This window comes from Lepidochelys kempii, chromosome 2, assembly GCF_965140265.1.
Source record: "Lepidochelys kempii isolate rLepKem1 chromosome 2, rLepKem1.hap2, whole genome shotgun sequence".
NCBI classification, from domain to species: domain Eukaryota; kingdom Metazoa; phylum Chordata; order Testudines; family Cheloniidae; genus Lepidochelys; species Lepidochelys kempii.
The window spans coordinates 128,785,907-128,804,908 of NC_133257.1; the positions used below are offsets into that span (position 1 = coordinate 128,785,907).

Below are 19,002 nucleotides of genomic sequence, written 5' to 3' on the forward strand. Positions count from 1 at the left end.
ATCTGTTTAAGATTTTGTTCTGGAAAAAACAACCACGTCGTGATAATGGACAAAATGCACTTCCAACATTCTGTTTTTTTTTTCAAAAACCAGTTTTCTTCTGACAATGAGAGATATAACTGAGCTTCCTACTCATCTATTTTACCTGCATACATCAGTGGAGAAACAGAGTTAATTAATTTGTTATTGCCCGCAAGGTGTCCTTTATTACTTAACAAAATGTGTTAATAGGTACATTAGTTCATTTGACCATGTCTTACCTCGTTGCTGCTGTTTACGTGATTGCGCTTTCTGTAAAATACAACAAGGTGATCTAGGCAGGGGACTTTAAGAAGCAAAGACATTTTGTGAAACATTTTGAATACTCGAGTCACATGATCAAGAATAATAATGAACCAAATTTAGTTTTTTTATTTGCAGCCTATTTGGCAAATCAGTTTTAATATTCAAATTGTCTCAAAATGTGACTACCTATTTACTTACATTGCATGTTTTGCAGATACCTTTCTTAATATCGGAGGCAACACTAACTTTCATGACTGTTACAGATACAGTGAGCAGGATTTAGCCCACCAAAACTCCAGCAACATTGAATTAACAGTACAAATGTTCTTCACTTCCAAAGAGACTAGTACAAGAGTCCACGTAATCAGCTGGACTCCTGAATTCCTGTCGTATCTAATAATGTATTTTATGAGCAACTGAAGCTCGGGCTTGACCAATACTTGGATGGGGGAGCCACAAGAAGTGCTAGTTAGTGAGGCAGGTGTCACGCTTCCGTACAGCATGGTGTTAGACGGCTCTGCTCTGCTGGAGGTGCTGCCATTCAGATCAGTGCGCAACCAAGGGCCCGACTGCTTGTCACTAAAGATCCCATGACACATTTTAATATAGTCAAGGTGTTAGTCCTCAGCAAACTGAGCCTGGCTCAGGATGCTGCCCTCCTAAAATCCCTGTTAATATTTTATCGGGTTTAATTCCCCTCCTAAATTTTGTTTAGCAGCATTGTTGGCACAGAATGCTTGCTGTATTCCACTTAAGACATAGCTGTGTCTCACTGCGGGTGAGTGATCCCTATTGCTTGGAAAACATTTTAGGATTCTCTATGAAAGAGTTTACATACAGAGAAAGTGTGTGTCTGTGTGTGTAATATGAACGGAATGCAAGATCCTAAATCAGCAGGAATATTATGATTGGTCCTCATGCCAGTGTCCCAGCATATAGTGTATATACGTAGAAGTATCTCAAGCCAAATTTCATTGTCCTGTTGAGTTTGCCTGTTGTCAGAAACAAACTTTTTTGAAATATGTTTTCTTCCTTTAGCCTAAGCTGTGACATATTTGTCTTTAACAATTCATTTATGTAACTGTATAATTAAATATATGAGGACTTCTTTTTGACTTGTTCAAGTACTCCAGGAGGTTTATTAAATCTCTTGTGCTTCATTCCTTAAGAATACAGCCACTAGTTTCCCAACTAGTGGCATGACACTGTAAAGTGTGTCTATGGTGATTATACATATGTTTACAATAGCACATTTCATCTAGAGATGCAAAAACACCTAAACACTTTACAGACTGCTTAATTATACATACATGTGTATATATTTTCAAGGATCACTTCACCAATTGCAAATTAACTACCGGTAATCTTAAAACTACTCTTTGGTTAAAACACAAGAGTGGAAGTGTTAAGTGAACTGTTTTATTGATTTACAATAATGTGATATTGGAGGTTGCCATAAAATACTTACAGGCTTTTGGTAATGTAAATGTAGCTGAACTTAATTGGGGGTGTTCTGGTAGGGAAGAGCCTGATGAAATCTAGCCTTGGGGAAGAGAGAGGCTTCCAGGGAGGAGGAGAGCCTTGTCTCGGATGCAGAGGCAGAATGTGGCGGGCTCTATTTTGTGGGGAGCTGAGACTGTTACTAGTCCCCTGGTCAGGGGACAGGAGATTCTTTTGTGGACCTCTGTCCAAGCCAGCAGCTTCTGCTAATCTCCTGTTAGAATGCTAGAAGCTGCAGCTGAGAAACTGTTGGGGCTTTGATGAAACAGGGAGCCAGGGGTGGCTATGCCTGGGCTACACTGGAGCCAGTGACTGGCTGTGACCAGAACTGACTGAAGGGAGAACCACCACCACCTTTTCATTTGGGAAAGTGCTTTTAGGGGACAGGGGATAGCCAAGAGACTTTAAGGGGTTTCCTTGACTCTGAGAAGAGACAAAGTGGTCTTATTGTCTAACCAGGGTCCAGGGTTACTGACCTCTGGGTATAACAGCTCCAAGTTTCAAGGAGTTGTGCCACTTAGAATGATCCCAAGTTAGAATTGCTGTGCCCCTTGTTGCTGTGGAGGGACTGATTTACTGGACCAACAGAGTGCTAACCCTGGCTTCAAGATCTTCAAGCATGCCCATGCAAGGAAGTGCCTAGAACTCTGAAATTCAGAAGAGTTCACACTCCAGGATGGTGTCAATGTAAATGTAAGTTAGCTAAGTTGTATTTACTACTGTAAACTGCATAGATTAATTAATTTATTGAAGTGGGCCCCTGCTGATTTAAAGTAGTTGTGACATTTTAATTAATCTCAGTCTGTTATAACATGTTTTTTTTTTTTTCTAAATTGTTACATAAAGGTGTGTTAAATCTAATTAAGAATATATTGTTTGTTTGTAATTGGTACTTTTGAGTTAGACCCCTTGCAGAGATTAGCTCTGGTTTATTCCTGAAGGCTTCCAAGGCACACCAGTGAGCAGGAGGCTCCAGCTAGGTTGAAGCGCCACCAAGTAAAAATATAAGTAAAAGGACTGTCTTGGAGAGGTGAATAGAGGATTCCTACCAATCCAACATCACCACTGATATACTCAAGATCTCCTTTACTGTCAACATCATTGGGTAGCTGGTCACACAAGTGAGTGCTGCCTGCTCCCGAGTAACCCAGGAAGGAAAGTGGAGGTGCAGGGGATGTTTGGAGAAGGATAAAGGGATACAATTGAGAGAGAAAAAGCCTAAGCTTGCACTGTGAAAGAGTTTTGCCTCTGCAATGTGGAAGGACTGGAGGAGAGAAGTGGGGAGTTAGATGAGTGTTTGGAAGGCCACAGAGAGGAGGTTGCCATTGCTGAGGCAAATGATGATATATCTTGACAAGAGTTTTAATGGTAGGAATGAAGATAAACAGATGCATTTTGGAGATTCTAGAGAGACAAAGAAAGCAGGATTTAGCATGTCATGGGAGAGATGTCAAAAATGATAGGGTAGATTGCATGCTTGAGGAACCAGTCGGATTGTATAGTTGACAGCAGTAATGGAGCAGGGAGGATATGTAGGAAGGTTCTAGAAGAAACTTCCATTTTTGCCAAGTTAAACTTGAGTAGACAATGGAACATTGAAGGCAGGATGTCAGTCAGTGGAGAGGTATTTCTGGTAATCATCAGCATAGAGTAATAACCGAGGCTGTGTGACTGGAAGTCACCCTGGGATGAAGCAACAAAAATCTCAGATTTACATCTAAGAGATGGGACTTGCAGTAGCTAACAGCCAGTAAGTTTCAATGATGAACTACACTGGTTCACTGCATACTTAAATAGAAGAATGGCAGGGAATCACCACTACTTCCTGCAATGCCTACAACAGGCTTTCTTTGGAAGTCTGCAACCCAAGTACTCTGATGAAGCTGAAGTTATGATATCTACCCAGGATCTCAGATCCCAGCTAGGGGTGATAGAGGTGTATGTGTTTTAGCATTTTGAATAGAATGTTTGAGTGTCATGGTAAACAATTTTCCCCTCATAAACTCTTAATTTACATGATTTTCTGTGCTGGGAAATGGACAACTGAATTTCATTACAAATTTAGAAGTTTCAAAGTGGTTTCCAATTTGCAGTGTTTGGCATTGAACAATTTTTGTTTCCCCCATCTTCTACCTTTTTACCACTGAGTGTAATCAAATTAAAGTTCAGGGGGTTTTCTTTTAATCCCTCTTTGTCTTGCAAGTTCCTCAGATTTGGAAGAGTTACAATGGCAGAGTCAGTGTTTCATTTTTGCTTTTGTTCAGTCTAACTTTTCCAAAGTTGAAGAAGTGTTGAAAAGTTAGAGTCGGGGGAAAAAAGTAGACAATGATTTTTTTTTTACATTCAGTGTGGTGGGGAGGGAGAGGATTAAAACGTTCATGTTATTTTCAGTTTTCAAACATTTAAATGAAATACAAATTTCAGTTTGAACCATAATGAGTATTTTTGTTTTGAAATTGAAAAATTTTCTTGTGAAAAATTGTGGCCAGTTCTTTGTGTATATTTTAAGTGTATTAATTTAATCTGAATTACTATTGTATATACTTGCTAAAAATATGTATAGAGAAATGTGTAAGGGGCAAAGGTAGGTAGCAGTTCAAAATATAATGGGGGGGTGGTTGTTTTGATTTTATAAACACTGGGTTTAAACTTTGCTTTGCAGTATTTAGAATCCAAACTCCCGACCAATGAGCTAGGTTACTTACTACTTTATTTTTTGCACTTCATCAGGAAAAGCAGCAACATATATGATGAAAGCTACATTTGATCAGTTACCATATTATATAGTATTATTCATACCATAGTTTTATAAATATGGATTTTTTTAAAGCTGGTACTGTTCATTGAAGTACCCAGATAACTGTATCACAATGTCTGCTTGTTTTTGTTTTTCCTTGTCTGCAGCTAATACAGACCATAAGTGCAGTAGACAAAGATGACCCACTTGGAGGACAAAAATTTTTCTTCAGTTTAGGTGCTGTTAACCCAAACTTTACTGTTCAAGATAATGAAGGTAAAATACAGAGCTTGCCCATGGTATAAGATTTATCTTTCATTCCGAACATATTACAGGTATTTTTCTGAAATGTTTGAACTTGTGTTTGCAACAGTTAAGACCTATTAACTGGAAAAAAGGACAGGGCCTTCACTGGCCACTGAACCTCATACAGAGAGCAGACAAAATTAATGTTACTACTGTGGAATTGCCTATTATCTTACTGTGCTTATGATCCTTTCTTCTTCTTGTCCATCTTCTTCCGTCCACTTACGGAATTATGATGGAAAATTGGGTATCATCACATCTTATATTATTAATTGCAATATGCTTGTTGGTGGGGGGACAATATGATGGAAATAATTTCCTTTATTTTAAAAGAAGTGTAAAGATTTAAATATTTTACAAACCCAAAATGTAAGCTTATGTTGAAATAAATCTGGATCAAGATTTCAGTTGCATTTGGTGGCTTTACATGTTTTTAAAACATGGTGATTTTGTCCTCTTTTGGTTTGGGGAGTGTTACAACCTGAACTCAATAGCAATGGATTAGTGGGGAGTAGATGAGACAGTTGAAGGCTTATGATAAATGCTGTCTGTGACATGGATATAACCACTACATGTAATCTATAGATACATTTAGTACACCATAACCAAAATATAAATCCACTGAAGTTATATAAAGGACACAGACTTGTAATCATTGGAGGTTTACTTAATCTATACACATTCAAAACCAAATAGCATTGATCTGTTCTCATCATTAAGCCCCTTATCTGGAAATAAATGAATTAATGTATGCTCTGTAGAGGTAAGCCATAAGTGGGAAATGGTAGAGTCTCAACTCGGAAGATAGTTTGGAGGTAGGTAAATGCCTACAGAACCCATAAGACTGTCAGCTGTCCTCGACGTGCAGAAGATTTCACTTTATATAATCTTAATTCACCTAGTCAGCTTCAGTTTAAGGTCACAGAATCTTAGACTCAGAAGAAAAGAAAAATCTTTCTAGGCTTAGTAAGCCTCCACAGCCTCCTGCACCCCAAAACATGACCACTGAAAAAAGTTCCTCTGGCTGATGTACAAGCAATGGAGAGTCTGTAACAATTGGTGAAGGGGGAGGAACAGAGAATAACATAACAGGATCTAACATCAAATTATTTGGGGTTGTGGGTCAAAGGCAGTGTATAAGAGAGGCTAAATCTAATACCTGATTTTTTGAGGGGGGTTGGGGAAAGGGCAATGAGAGCAGAGGAAGCGTGAGCATAGGGACTGTGTTCTTAGTCTTCTGTCTTTGCTCCTTTGTATAGCTGAATGAGGCTGATGACTCCAAGTGGATAGCCACTTTGGGTTTCTTTTTGCTCATTTGTCATTTTTTTTCCTGACTGTTGCCAGGGAATGCTTTTAGGATTTTATCTTTTGTTGGGGAAGTGGGACATGACATGAGCACTCATCTGTAGTCTGTTTGGTTTGTGTTAGAATTATGAAATCAGCCAGCATAAAAAGATATGAAACCAGGATGACATCAGATGGGAAGAGCTGTAAAGGAACATTCTAGAATGAATACAATGGAATGTTCTTCACTTCTCTCAGCCTTCTAGCTCAAACCAAGTGTAATATTTTAATAGAGGATATATCTTGGGGACTAGATCCTGTCTATGCAGATTTCAGAGTATCAGCCCTATTAGTCTGGATCCACAAAAACAAGAGTACTTGTGACACCTTAGAGACTAACAAATTCATTAGAGCAAAAGCTTTCGTGGGCTACAGCCCACTTCATTGGATGCATAGAATGGAACATATAGTAAGAAGATATATAACACACACACGGATAAGTCAGAAGTTGCCATACAAATTGTGAGAGGATAATTAGTTAAGATGAGCTATTATGCAGAGGATAGGCTCTAAGAAAATATATCTTATCATTTCTAATGATATTCCACACTTTTTGTAGATGGGTTACACTCATTAACTTCAATGGGAAGTCAACTGGCAGTACAGATAATGCTTATCTATCAGAGATTGACAATGCTGATCAAAGAGGAAACATTTGCCCCAAATCTTGTTTTTGTATTTTTGTCCTGTATTAGTAGAAAGAGCAGCAGCCCTCCTGGCAGCTCTGACTTGCAGGGAGGCTATTTGCACAGCATTTAATGCTACTGTTTACACTACAGATTAATAACAGCATGGTAAGACTCTGTACTACTTGACACATATACAGTATCTGGAGTACATTAACATGTCTAAACTGTTTAGGAATACAGAATTGCATTTTGATCTTCTGAATGCCCATGTTAATCACTCTTCCAATCACATTTCAGCTTGAGATACTGAGGAATACAATGCATTGGACAAAAGCGTGTTGAGCAGAAGAGAGAGGCAAAGCGGCTTTTTGGTCAAGTTTAAACACCAGTAGAAAAAAGCCTGATCTCAGATGTTAAGGAAGTGCACTTTCCAAAATAACATAGTGAACCAAAAACTCTGATAAAAAGTGTTTGTGTCTATTATATATAATATGCATTTTATTGTTATATATATTACTCATGTGTAATATATAATTATTTTTAACTGATATAGATAACACTGCCAGAATTTTGACTCGAAGAAATGGCTTCAGTAGACATGAAATAAACACCTATTTCCTGCCAGTGGTGATCTCGGACAATGACTACCCAATCCAGAGTAGCACCGGCACGCTGACAATTCGAGTGTGCACCTGCGACAACCGGGGGAACATGCAGTCCTGTAATGCCGAGGCCTTGCTCCTTCCTGCTGGCCTGAGCACTGGTGCTCTAATTGCCATTCTCCTCTGCATCATTATACTTCTAGGTAAGTAATAGAAAAATGCATCTTTTCCCAAATTAACTAATACTTCAGAGATATAGAGGCCTGAGCAGTTGCAAGCTACATAGTTTTGAAATATTAGTGTTTTGTGATATAAGATTCAAATTTACTGTAAAACAGTGGAAACGGTTTATTCTCTGGTGAACTTAGATGTAGTAAAACATTGTTTCTAGGTGACTAAGAATGAAAAACTCAGGTTGTTAAATTGTTCCAACAAATTTCAGTATGCAAATGGCAGTACCTATATACTTACAGTGAAGTTGTTCCCTAAAAAAATGGCTAAGAGGGTTGAACTACATAGCAAAGTCAAATCAATGAACTGGGACTTCGGTTTTTGGCATTTACTGGCAGAGAATTGTAAAATGTACTTTTAATCAGATAAATGATTTGAGATACTTTTACCCCTTCATCCATGTGAAATCATTATCTATAACACTTTCTAATAGGAAATGTACTAGAAATGGTTGTGAGAGCCAAGCAAACCGATCAATATTTCTCATCTTAAGTTTACGTAGTGATTCATCCTTCTTAGGGGAGCAGTGTTCATTTCTCTATAAACTGGTGGAGTTTGCCCCCTGAAACCAGTAGATCTTGTGAGAACTAAATGGAGGCCAGGACACTCCTCAAATGCTTTGGGATGAAGTAAAGATAACAACTTCAGTGTGTGTTCCATGAGAAGACACACGAAAAGCCTGGCCCATGACCAATGTTATTTTATGTAAACTTTATTTACTTTGCGATAGAATGCCTCAAAATCCTTAATATGCTTTTTACGATAACATTTCAAATATATCTCTGGTTTGTTGTATTGTTAATAGATGTTCTCTCATGCACATGGAAAAAAAAAAAGCTCAGGGAATATTAAGTAAAGGGCCAAATGTTGCCCTTAACACTGTTAAATCCAGAGTAACTTTCACTGATTCAGTTCAGTGCAATAGGCTAGAGCCTGATCCCCTGCTATCATGCCATACATGGAATTTGTTTGTACAGACTCTTAGTCCTCAAATAAGAAAATTACATGTAATATTATCTTCTATCATGCATTTCATAAGTCTTTCCCTTTCTTATACAGTGAGCTTTAGTGCAATTGAGCCTTTACTGGGCCATAGGAAAAACCTGATTTAATGTGTCTTTAACATTGAGTCACACCATAATTTTGTGTCTTATGAACGGAACAGTAAATTATTCTTTGTAGTGATAGCGCAGTGTTTTAGGAAACCTAAATGTCATAAAACTTCACATTTAAAATTTAGGTCTCCTGTGGAATATAGGGGAGCGAACAAATTTTGGAAAAATTGTAAAGGCTCTTGATAGTACTAAAAACCTTAGTCTGCAAGTAGAAATACCTTACGGTAGTTTGATTTGTCAGGGGTAATTATGTTACAAATGGAAAAAAAGTTCAGCTGATGCCGTAGTAATAATAAAGGACAGGTATTTTTAGGAACATATAAGATCACCACAGGGGTTTGTCTTAGCAAAATTGCCCAATATAATGTTGAAATATTTTTTCAGAAGCCAATTTGGTGAAATGATGTAACTAGCTGTGGAGGAGGAGGGAATTGTCTATTATTTTAAATTAATATCATATGCACCTCAGTTTATCTACTTGATATTATCCTGCCTGACTATATGGAATTAAATCAAACAAGGCTGTTAAGGGGAAAACAAAACAATGACAAAGTTAAGTTACCACCAGAAAGAATACCAAGGTCCTTACGAACGAGTAGCGGAAGCTATTCATTGGGAAATCTGTCTGGTTCCAATTAGACTAAAAGGTTAAGAGAAAACTGCAGGAGGACATTCTCTCTCTCGGAGATGGAGGCAGCTGGGCTAAGTAGAAACTGCCAAGGAAAGAGTAAAGTTTAGGTGACAAGATGTATACACACACACTTGTTTAAACCCTTCTCCTTGATAGTTATGTATTTTTCATTGAATAAGCAATACTTTTTCTTAGGGCTCTCAAGCGATGAACAAAATTAATTGCCATTAATTGCACTATTAAAGAATAGTAGAATACAAGTTATTTAAATATTTTTGGATGTTTTCTACATTTTCAAATATATTGATTTCAATTACCACACAGAATACAAAGTGTACAGTGCTCACTTTATAGTACTATTTTTTTACAAATATTTACACAAGTAAAAAAACAAAAGAAATTGTTTTTTTTCAATTGACCTAAGAAAGAGATTGCACAACATTTGTATCATGAAAGTTGAACTTAAAAATATAGAATTATGTAAAAAAAACCCTGCACTCAACAATAAAACAATGTAAAATTCTAGAACCTACAAGTCCACTCAGTCCTATTTGTTCAGCCAATCTCTCAGGCAAACAAGTTTGTTTTTACATTTTCAGGAGATAATGCTGCCTGCTTCTTGTTTACAATGTTACCTGAAAGAGACAACAGGTGATTGCATGGAACTGTTGTAGCCGGCGTCACAAGATATGTACGTGCCAGATGTGCTAAAGATTCATGTGTCCCTTCATGCTTCAACTACCATTCCAGAGGACATATGTCCATGCTGAGGTTCTGCTAGATAACTATCCAAAGCAGTGCGAACCAATGCAAATTCATTTTCATCATCTGAGTCAGATGCCACCAGCAGACGGCTGATTTTCTTTTTTCGTGATTCTATTCTGGAGTTTCCACATCAGTGTGTTACTTTTATAAGGCTTCTGAAAGCATGCTCCACACCTCATCCCTCTCAGATTTTGGAAGGCACTTCAGATTCTTAAACCTTGGATTGAGTGCTGTAGCTATTTTTAGAAATCTCACATTGGTACCTTCTCTGCATTTTTGCAAATCTGCAATGAATGTGTTCTTAAAACGAACAACCTGCTGGGTCATCATCTGAGACTTCAGTCACAAATTGAATTAACACATTTTTTTTAAATGAGTATCATCAGCATGGAAGCATGTCCTCTGAAATGGTAGCCAAAGCAGGAAGGTGCATACGAATGTGTAGCATATCTGGCACATAAATACCTTGCAATCCGGGCTATAAAAGTGCCATGCCAACACCTGTTCTCACTTTCAGGTGACATTGTAAATAAGAAGCAGGCAGCATTATGTCCTGTAAACATAAACAAACTTGTTTGCCTTAGCGATTGGCTGAACAAGAAGTAGGAATGAGTGGACTTGTACGCTCTAAAGTTTTACATTGTTTTGGTTATTTTTTGTTATATAACTACACTCAAAAAATCTTTATCATGAAAGTGCAACTTACAAATGAAGAGATTGCACTACAGTACTTGCATGAGGTGAATTGAAAAATACTATTTCTTTATCATTTTTACAGTGCAAATATTTGAAATAAAAATAATTTAAAGTGAGCATTGTACTGTTGTATTGTGTGTTGTAATTGAAATAAATATATTTGAAAATGTAGAGAAACATCCAAAAATATTTAATACATTTCAATTGGTAATCTATTGTTTAAAAGTGCAATTAATCATGGTTAATTTGAGTTAATCGCATAAGTTAACTGCAGTTAATTGACAGCCCTACTTTTTGTTTGAAGATGATTTTTTGAGTCACTTTAATAAGCTGCTAGTGACATGCCTCCTAAATGGAAATTTCTTAGAGGTGCCAAACACAGTTGGGCCTGTAGTGTTAAAACATTTGGAAAGAGGGGTGCTGCCACTTGAGGAGTGCATTTGAGAGGGGCTGCAAAGATGGGATTAGGAGTGACCCAGTCAAAGAGGGGCAAGCCGTGAAGTTAGTCACTCTGGGAAAAGTGCCCGTGGACAGACTGGAGGATGTGACTCATCCCTGAATATATGAATAGCCATTTCTTCTCTGAAAAAGAAAGGGTTCATTAGATAGTTCTTATGTGTGTTAATGTTTAGATTTCTTTTTTGCAGGGAGATAAACAACATTTCCAGGTTCATCCTATTTCTAATTATATGTAGGAATATGAATGGCCTCTCAACTGATCTGCATTAGGCAGAACACTGAATTTCAGCAGTGGTCTTCATAGAATCATAGAAGATTATGGCTGAAAGAGACCTCCAGAGGTTATCTAGTCCAACCCCAACTAAATCATCCCAGCCAGGGCTCTCTCAACCCAGGCCTTAAAAACCTTTAAAGATAGAAAGTCCACCACCTCCCTAGGTAACCCATTCCAGTTCTTCATCACCCTCCTAGTGAAGTAGTTTTTCCTAATATTCAATCTAGACCTCCCCCACTGCAACTTGAGACCATTGCTTCTTGTTTTGTCATCTGCCACCATTTTGAACAGCCTAGCTCCATCCTCTTTGGAACCCAAGTCACTCTTCTCTTCTGCAGACTAAATAAGCCCAGTTCCCTCAGCCTCTCCTCATAACTCATGTGCCCCAGTCCCCTACTCATTTTTGTTGCCCTCCACTGGACTCTCTCCAATTTGTCCACATCCTTTCTGTAGTGGGGGGCCCAAAACTGGACGCAGTACTCCAGATGTGGCCTCACCAGTGCCGAATAGCGGGGAATAGTCACTTCCCTCCATCTGCTGGCAATGCTCCTACTTGTATAGCCTAATATGCCATTAACCTTCTTGGCAACAAGGGAACACTGTTGACTCATACCCAGCTTCTCATCCACTGTAATCCCCAGGTCCTTTTCTGCAGAACTGCAGCTTAGCCAGTTGGTCCCCAGCCTGCAGCAGTGCATGGGATTCCTCTGTCCTAAGTGCAGGACTCTGCACTTATCCTTGTTGAACTTCATCAGATTTCTTTTGGCCCAATCCTCCAATTTGTCTAGGTCACTTTGGACCCTATCCCTACCCTCAAGCATATCTACCTCTCCCCTGCAGCTCAATGTCAGCCGCAAACTTGCTGAGGGTACTATCCATCCCATCATCCAGATCATTAATGAAGATGTTGAACAAAATTGGCCCCAGGGCAGACCCCTGGAGCACTCTGCTTGATACCAGCTGCCAACTAGAGATCAAGCCATTGATCACTACCTCTTGAGCCCAATAATCTAGCCAGCTTTCTATCCACCTTATAGTCCATTTATCCAATCCATACTTTTTGTAACTTGCTGGCAAGAATACTGTGGGAGATGATATCAAAATCTTTGCTAAAGTCAAGATATAATCACGTCCACCGCTTTCCCCATATTCACAGAGCCAGTTAACTCATCATAGAAGGCAGTCAGGTTGGTCAGGCATGACTTGCCCTCGGTGAATCCATGTTGACTGTTCCTGATCACCTTCCTCTCCTCCAAGTGCTTCAAAATGGATTCCTTGAGGACCTTCTCCAGGATTTTTCCAGGGACTGAGGTGAGGAAGACCGGTCTGTAGTTCCCCAGATTCTCTTTCTTCCCTTTTTAAAGAAGGGCATTATATTTGCCTTTTTCCAGTCGTCCAGGACCTCCCCCGATCACCATGAGTTTTCAAAGATAATGGCTCTGCAATCACATCAGCCAACTCCCTCAGCACCTCTGGATGCATGAGATCTGTACTTGTGCATGTCCAGCTTTTCTAAATAGTCCTTAACCTGTTCTTTCACCACTGAGGGCTGCTCACCTCCTCCCCAACCTGTGCTGCCCAGTGCAGCAGTCTGGGAGCTGACCTTGTCAAGTTTCAAGTTTCACTGCTCTGCATGTGTTTTCATTATGAGTTCTAACTCCTCCCCATATGGATATCTAGTCAGGAGTCAGAAACTGATGTATGTTGTAACTCAGAAAAATAAAACTTTTTCCTCAATAAATCAGCTCCCTGAATTCATAGTCAGAGCTGCTTATTTAGACTAAAAGAAGTGTTTAGTCTTATTACTATTTAAGCACCTTCAGGTGTTTGAGAGAAGGACTTGGATTATATTCCTCCTTGTGCATTGCCAGCAAGAATGCACTGTCATGTTCCAATCGGTTACACTTCTGCAGACTCCCTGAAGTCACATTGGTTGCATAGGTCTATCTGAGGACACCATGGGCTGCAGTAATGGGTGTTCATATGTGAGGATAAAACAACACAGCTTAGGTTTGATAGGCACAGATGAGTTTCTAGGGCTAGCAGGGTTTTTTTGGTTATTGGTGGTGGTGGTTGTTTTTTAAAGCTCTTTATAAGTAAAAAGATGCTTTATTTGAAACTACTGTCATGGAAGATGGCAAGCTCGCAATCACATGATGTCATTTTAGAGTCACTTTTCAGAGAAGAGCCTCTCATTTATAAAAAGAAAAGGAGTACTTGTGGCACCTTAGAGACTAACAAATGTATTTGAGCATAAGCTTTCGTGAGCTATAGCATAGCTATAGCATAGCGTAGCTCACAAAAGCTTATGCTCAAATAAATTGGTTAGTCTCTAAGGTGCCACAAGTACTCCTTTTTTTGGATACAGACTAACATGGCTGCTACTCTGAAACCTCTCATTTATAAGTAATGGAAGCCACCTACGCTCAGGTCTTAGGGTGGGTAACCTGACTTTGCAGGGTCATTACCAATCTGGTGGTGAGGAGAGAAAAGTAGATTAGTTTACTTGTAGTGTGTGGGTTGCAGTCCAGGACCTATGAAAAGAGCAGCTGTCGCAGGTTGTTCACTAAATTTAGATCCAGATGGATCGGTGCATTAGCATAGCTTTAAATGTACAGACTTGTTTTAAGATTCAAATTGGTGTCTAGGCCCAGCACTACCTGCTAATTATTGCTGAAATGGGGCAGGAGGGAAGGAACTAGTCCGGTCCCACCAAGGCAGGAAGAAGATTGATGTTAGTCTGTATGATAATCAAGGAAATAATTTTAAATACTTAATTCTTTACTTAATATTTTAATAAGACTTTATATTATGTTGCTAGGATTGTTCTGTATTTTTTGGTATCATTTTCATTTGAAATGTGTAATTTTGTGTGGCACAACACAAAAGCTTAGAGTTTAGTGTCAGAAATACTGTTACTTGCAGCACCAATCCTGATCCTGAGAGAAATTAATGTAGTCCTGTGATTAACTTTGAAATAAGGTCATATCAGTAAACAAACATGCTTACTGATATGACCTTATTTCATAGTTGACACAAAGAAACCATTAATGAATTGTAGTTTGGGGTTCTCTGCAGTATGACCATGCAAATTGCATATGTGCATGGTGTCTGGAGTGTCTCACAACTGAGAGTGCCTATCTCAGGGTAGACACTCCAAGCTGGTGGTGTGTTCTATAATTAGACTTCACCAAACCATTAAAAAAGGTGAACTCCTAGATCACAGCAGGTTGCTCCCTGTCCTGAGAGACCAGTCACTTACCCCAGGTCAATTGGTACTCTAGATCTTTCACCAAAGATAACACTGGTAGCCAATTCTATAGTAAACTAATCAAAGGAAAAGAGAGTTATTAAAACCTTAGAGCAGGTAAAATATATGTATACATGAGTCACAATTTGTAATTCCAAATGGTGGCAGTGGTGAAAGAAACTGCAAGTTTCCCAAAAGTCTTTTCAGGGTACCCAGATTACCTCTGGGGATCTCCACTTTGCATCTGGCATACTTACCCGTAAGAATTCAAACAGTCCAGAGATGAAGGATCTTTCCTTAAATCCATACTTATAGCTTCTTCTCATAGAAAACAAGCTGACAGGGTCACTACCTACTTGGGATTTTTCTTTGATGATGGAGAGTGAGGAATGCATTTTGAGTCTTTGTTCACTGATTACAACACACAATGACCACTTGCTTTGAAATTAGCACTTTTCTGTTAAAGTTCTTCATATGCATTCCACAAGGCTTCTTCCTTGTTTGACGGGTTATTTAGTTACAGGGGTATACACAATGTAAAATGTTTGCTAGTATTATAATGGGATTACATTATAATGGGATACAGAAAAGTGAAAACAATGCCGGTAACATCCCACTTGTTTTCATGCAGTTTCAACACCAAATACACTCTTATGCAACCACTTTGATCTATACAAATACACAACCGAATTGACCTGGGGCTTTGACATGAGCTGGCACCTGGTCTGCCACCATCACACGTGGGATCAAATCTACTAGTTTTATTCAAGTGGCAGTCATATTGGGATTACAACTGTAATTTCTCAGCACACATCACAGAAGGTGCTTATCCTTTAGAATTAGGATTCTAATCTTTAGTTGGGAAACTGCATTGTTATCCCAGCGGGTAAATTTCCCCATTTAAAAGTCTGTTTTCTACAAGGCATTTTGAAATAAACAATTTCCAGAGGTTCAGTTTTTGAAAACAAAAATAATTGAATATTGTTAGATTTCTTTCTCCATTTTTTCCCTCCCTTGAAAAGGAGGTGGGAAACCCATAAACTTTCTGATGGTATTAAAGTTAATATCAGAAAGGGTATATGTGTGTAGCTCTTTTATGCTCTTTCAGTTCATGAAAGCATTGAAGTATAAAATGAAAGAAAGTGTTATTTTCATAGTACTTTGAATTTGAAAGTGTTTTTCCAACTGGAAATATTTAGAGAATGTTTCCACCAGCCTGTTTTTCCAGTGAAAAAGAGGGAGGGAAAAACCCTGAAAATACCCAAATCAAAATGGAATAAATATATTTTGTTTTCTAAAAACAAACAAACAAACAAAATTTATTTTGAAATGCTGATTCAAAACAACTTATTTTTTTCCAATCATAAAATTAAACGTTTCCATCAAAAATACATGTTTCCGGGGTGGGGGGGGCGGAGTGTTAGAGGAAGAGACACTTTCTGATTGGGGGGGAAAAAAAAGTAATTGAACTAGCTTTACTTATTAGGTGGCTCAGTATTTCATACACGCAAGCCTGTAGTCAACTAAAGTATGAATACTGGTGTTTGGGTCAAGAGGTTTCATCAAATTTCCTAGTCGCTAGAAAATCCCGTTTACGAGTTGACTGCAGTCATATTGCTTGTAGCCATTAAAATTGGTTGATTCACAAATACCTTGGTGACTAAGAGTCTGAGCAAAAGCTCACTGAGATTAATAGTTTTCATATTAGATGATAGAATTAATTGGTTTCAATGGGCTTTGGATTAGGCCCTAAAAGTTCGTCTCACTATGAGTTTTTCTTCTATGTAAAAATGTTGACATTTCCTGAAAGTTTAATAATAAATTTAACATGAATAGATTTGTGTAAAAAAAATAGATTTGTCCTTTGTTAGTTATTAAGTTCAAAAACTGAGGTAACGTATAATTTAAATGACCAAACAACACTAATTTATAATGAACAGTTGGCAAACCAATTACACTATAGTCTGAATATTATTCATGTATGCTATTTTGTGAATACCTGCCAAATACACTCATAAAAAAATCAAGCTCAGTTCATACATTATTGGGAAACCAAAAATGGGCTGAATGCCTATTATTCATAACAATTATCAAGGCACGCTAAAAAGTAGTCAGTATCTTTGGACACAAAGTGAAATTAATTCTAAATTAAAAGATTATAGCTTAATTGAAACAATTATACAGCATATATAGTATGTGTTCAAGTGAGTGTGTTTTCATAAGGGAGATAGAAACAAGGTAATTTAAATTCCAGTTTCATTAGGAGTTCCTCTTTTTTATACTAAAAGAATATATGTTCACTACAAACAATAAAAAGTGACATCTTTCTTCTCTCTAACTGCAACCAGCCATAAAACAGCACCACACTATTTCTCACACAAAATCACCATTGCAACAGAGACCTCAATCAGCAATACCTTGATGATATATTCTCTTCAAGTAAATTCCTGTGCACTAGTTCACAAATGTTTAACTTTAAATAAAGTGGTCAGAAACAAGCTGTTTGGAGTGGAAGGATACCAAGATTGAATTTTATAATTTTCAAAATAATATTTAATTAACTGCAACTCAAGCACCGTTTGAGCAGTCTGCTTGAAACCTGCAAAAGTATTCTCCCTCATCATCAAAGTAGACCTGGCCATTTGCAGACCAAACCAATGTCCCTATTCAAAGATACAGAAAAGATCTTATTCTGAGTGCATCCTGTCTTCTTAAGCACAAGAGAGGTTTTACACAATACATGGTAAGGTGATGAAAAACCAGGATGGAGCTGTTTCAGGGACTCTTAAGCTTAGTTGGTAAAATTAAAATAAAGTAAAGCTATTGTTTCTGCTGGGCTTGCCATTGAGAAATTGTTAAACGGAGATCTTTAGTTTATCAATCTGCTCTTCTGTTTTTTTGTGTTTTTTTAAGTTATAGTGGTACTATTTGCTGCTCTGAAGAGGCAGCGAAAGAAAGAGCCTCTGATCCTGTCTAAAGAGGACATCAGAGACAACATTGTGAGTTATAATGATGAAGGTGGTGGAGAGGAAGACACTCAAGCCTTTGATATTGGCACACTGAGAAATCCTGCAGCTATTGAAGATAAGAAGCTTCGACGAGATATTATTCCTGAAACATTATTTATACCACGCAGGACTCCTTCAGCACCAGATAATACAGATGTCCGAGATTTCATTAACCAAAGGCTAAAGGAGCATGATACTGATCCCTCCGCACCACCATATGATTCACTTGCAACCTATGCCTACGAAGGAAATGATTCTGTAGCTGAATCCTTGAGTTCCTTAGAGTCAGGTACTACTGAAGGAGACCAAAACTATGATTACCTCAGAGAATGGGGCCCTCGATTTAATAAGCTAGCTGAGATGTATGGTGGAGGAGAAAGTGACAAAGACACTTCTTAACCTCCGATAGGGTCAATTTGAGAGGAAGTAACTTGACAGACACCTTCTCCACTCAACAATATTTAACATTCAGGAAAATTTTCCTGCCACTCAGCACAATGGTTTTCTTTTTAATTTGTTCATGGTCATTCATTCTTTCTAGTAGGATGTCACAGAATATATACAGCATTTTATTTAATCACCTTCCAAGAGCCAAAGCTATGGAAATTCAGTGTTGTCCATTTTAGTAAGTACAAGTACTTTCAGAAGCTTGAACAGGGCGATATTCCCTTAAGCAACCTCATGTACAAGCCGCTTTTGTTAGGTACATGTACTACCCTTGCAAGTGCAGCTTTTAAGAAGGCAAAGAAAAAAAAGTATGTCCAGTTCTGTACATTAACATTTAAAAAAAATGTACACGTGGTGTTAATAAGTGTGATATGCAGCTGGTTTAAAACAGTTTGTGCAACTTCATTTCATCAAATTCTATCTGCCAATGTTTTATATTTATATTTTTGTATTTATTTTTAAGAAATAAACCAGTTTTTACAACTATGTTGCCTGTTCTGGGAGATGAATTGTGAGTCCCTCCCCTCCAAGATAGCTATCTATACACTCAGGCTGAAGGACAGAATACAATTACTCCTGTAACAGTGCTTACTCCAGCCACTTTTATGCTGTCTATATTTAATCAAGCATTTCCCACCAAAATTTAGAAGTGAATGTGTTCAGAGAGAGAAGATTGGGGGGGGTCCATTCATTTGAAGAGGAAAAAAAAAAAAAAAACACCAA

At 38.0% G+C, this 19,002-nt stretch overlaps 1 protein-coding gene across 4 annotated transcripts in view; it reads left to right on the top strand.

The window, feature by feature from the left end:
- The window catches only part of CDH10 (cadherin 10), a 146,343-nt gene extending 127,643 nt beyond the window's left edge, over positions 1–18,700 (top strand). For 3 of the 4 annotated variants that reach the window (XM_073332273.1, XM_073332274.1, XM_073332275.1), the window contains 3 exons: positions 4,690–4,798; positions 7,355–7,606; positions 17,738–18,700. In XM_073332273.1, the coding sequence (XP_073188374.1) occupies positions 4,690–4,798; positions 7,355–7,606; positions 17,738–18,231 (855 nt within the window). In that variant the 3' untranslated portion in view covers positions 18,232–18,700. Of the gene's footprint in view, positions 1–4,689; positions 4,799–7,354; positions 7,607–12,730; positions 12,984–17,737 lie in introns of those variants that run through there. The other variant, XM_073332276.1, reaches the window with a different exon arrangement.
- Positions 18,701–19,002: the final 302 nt, after the last annotated feature.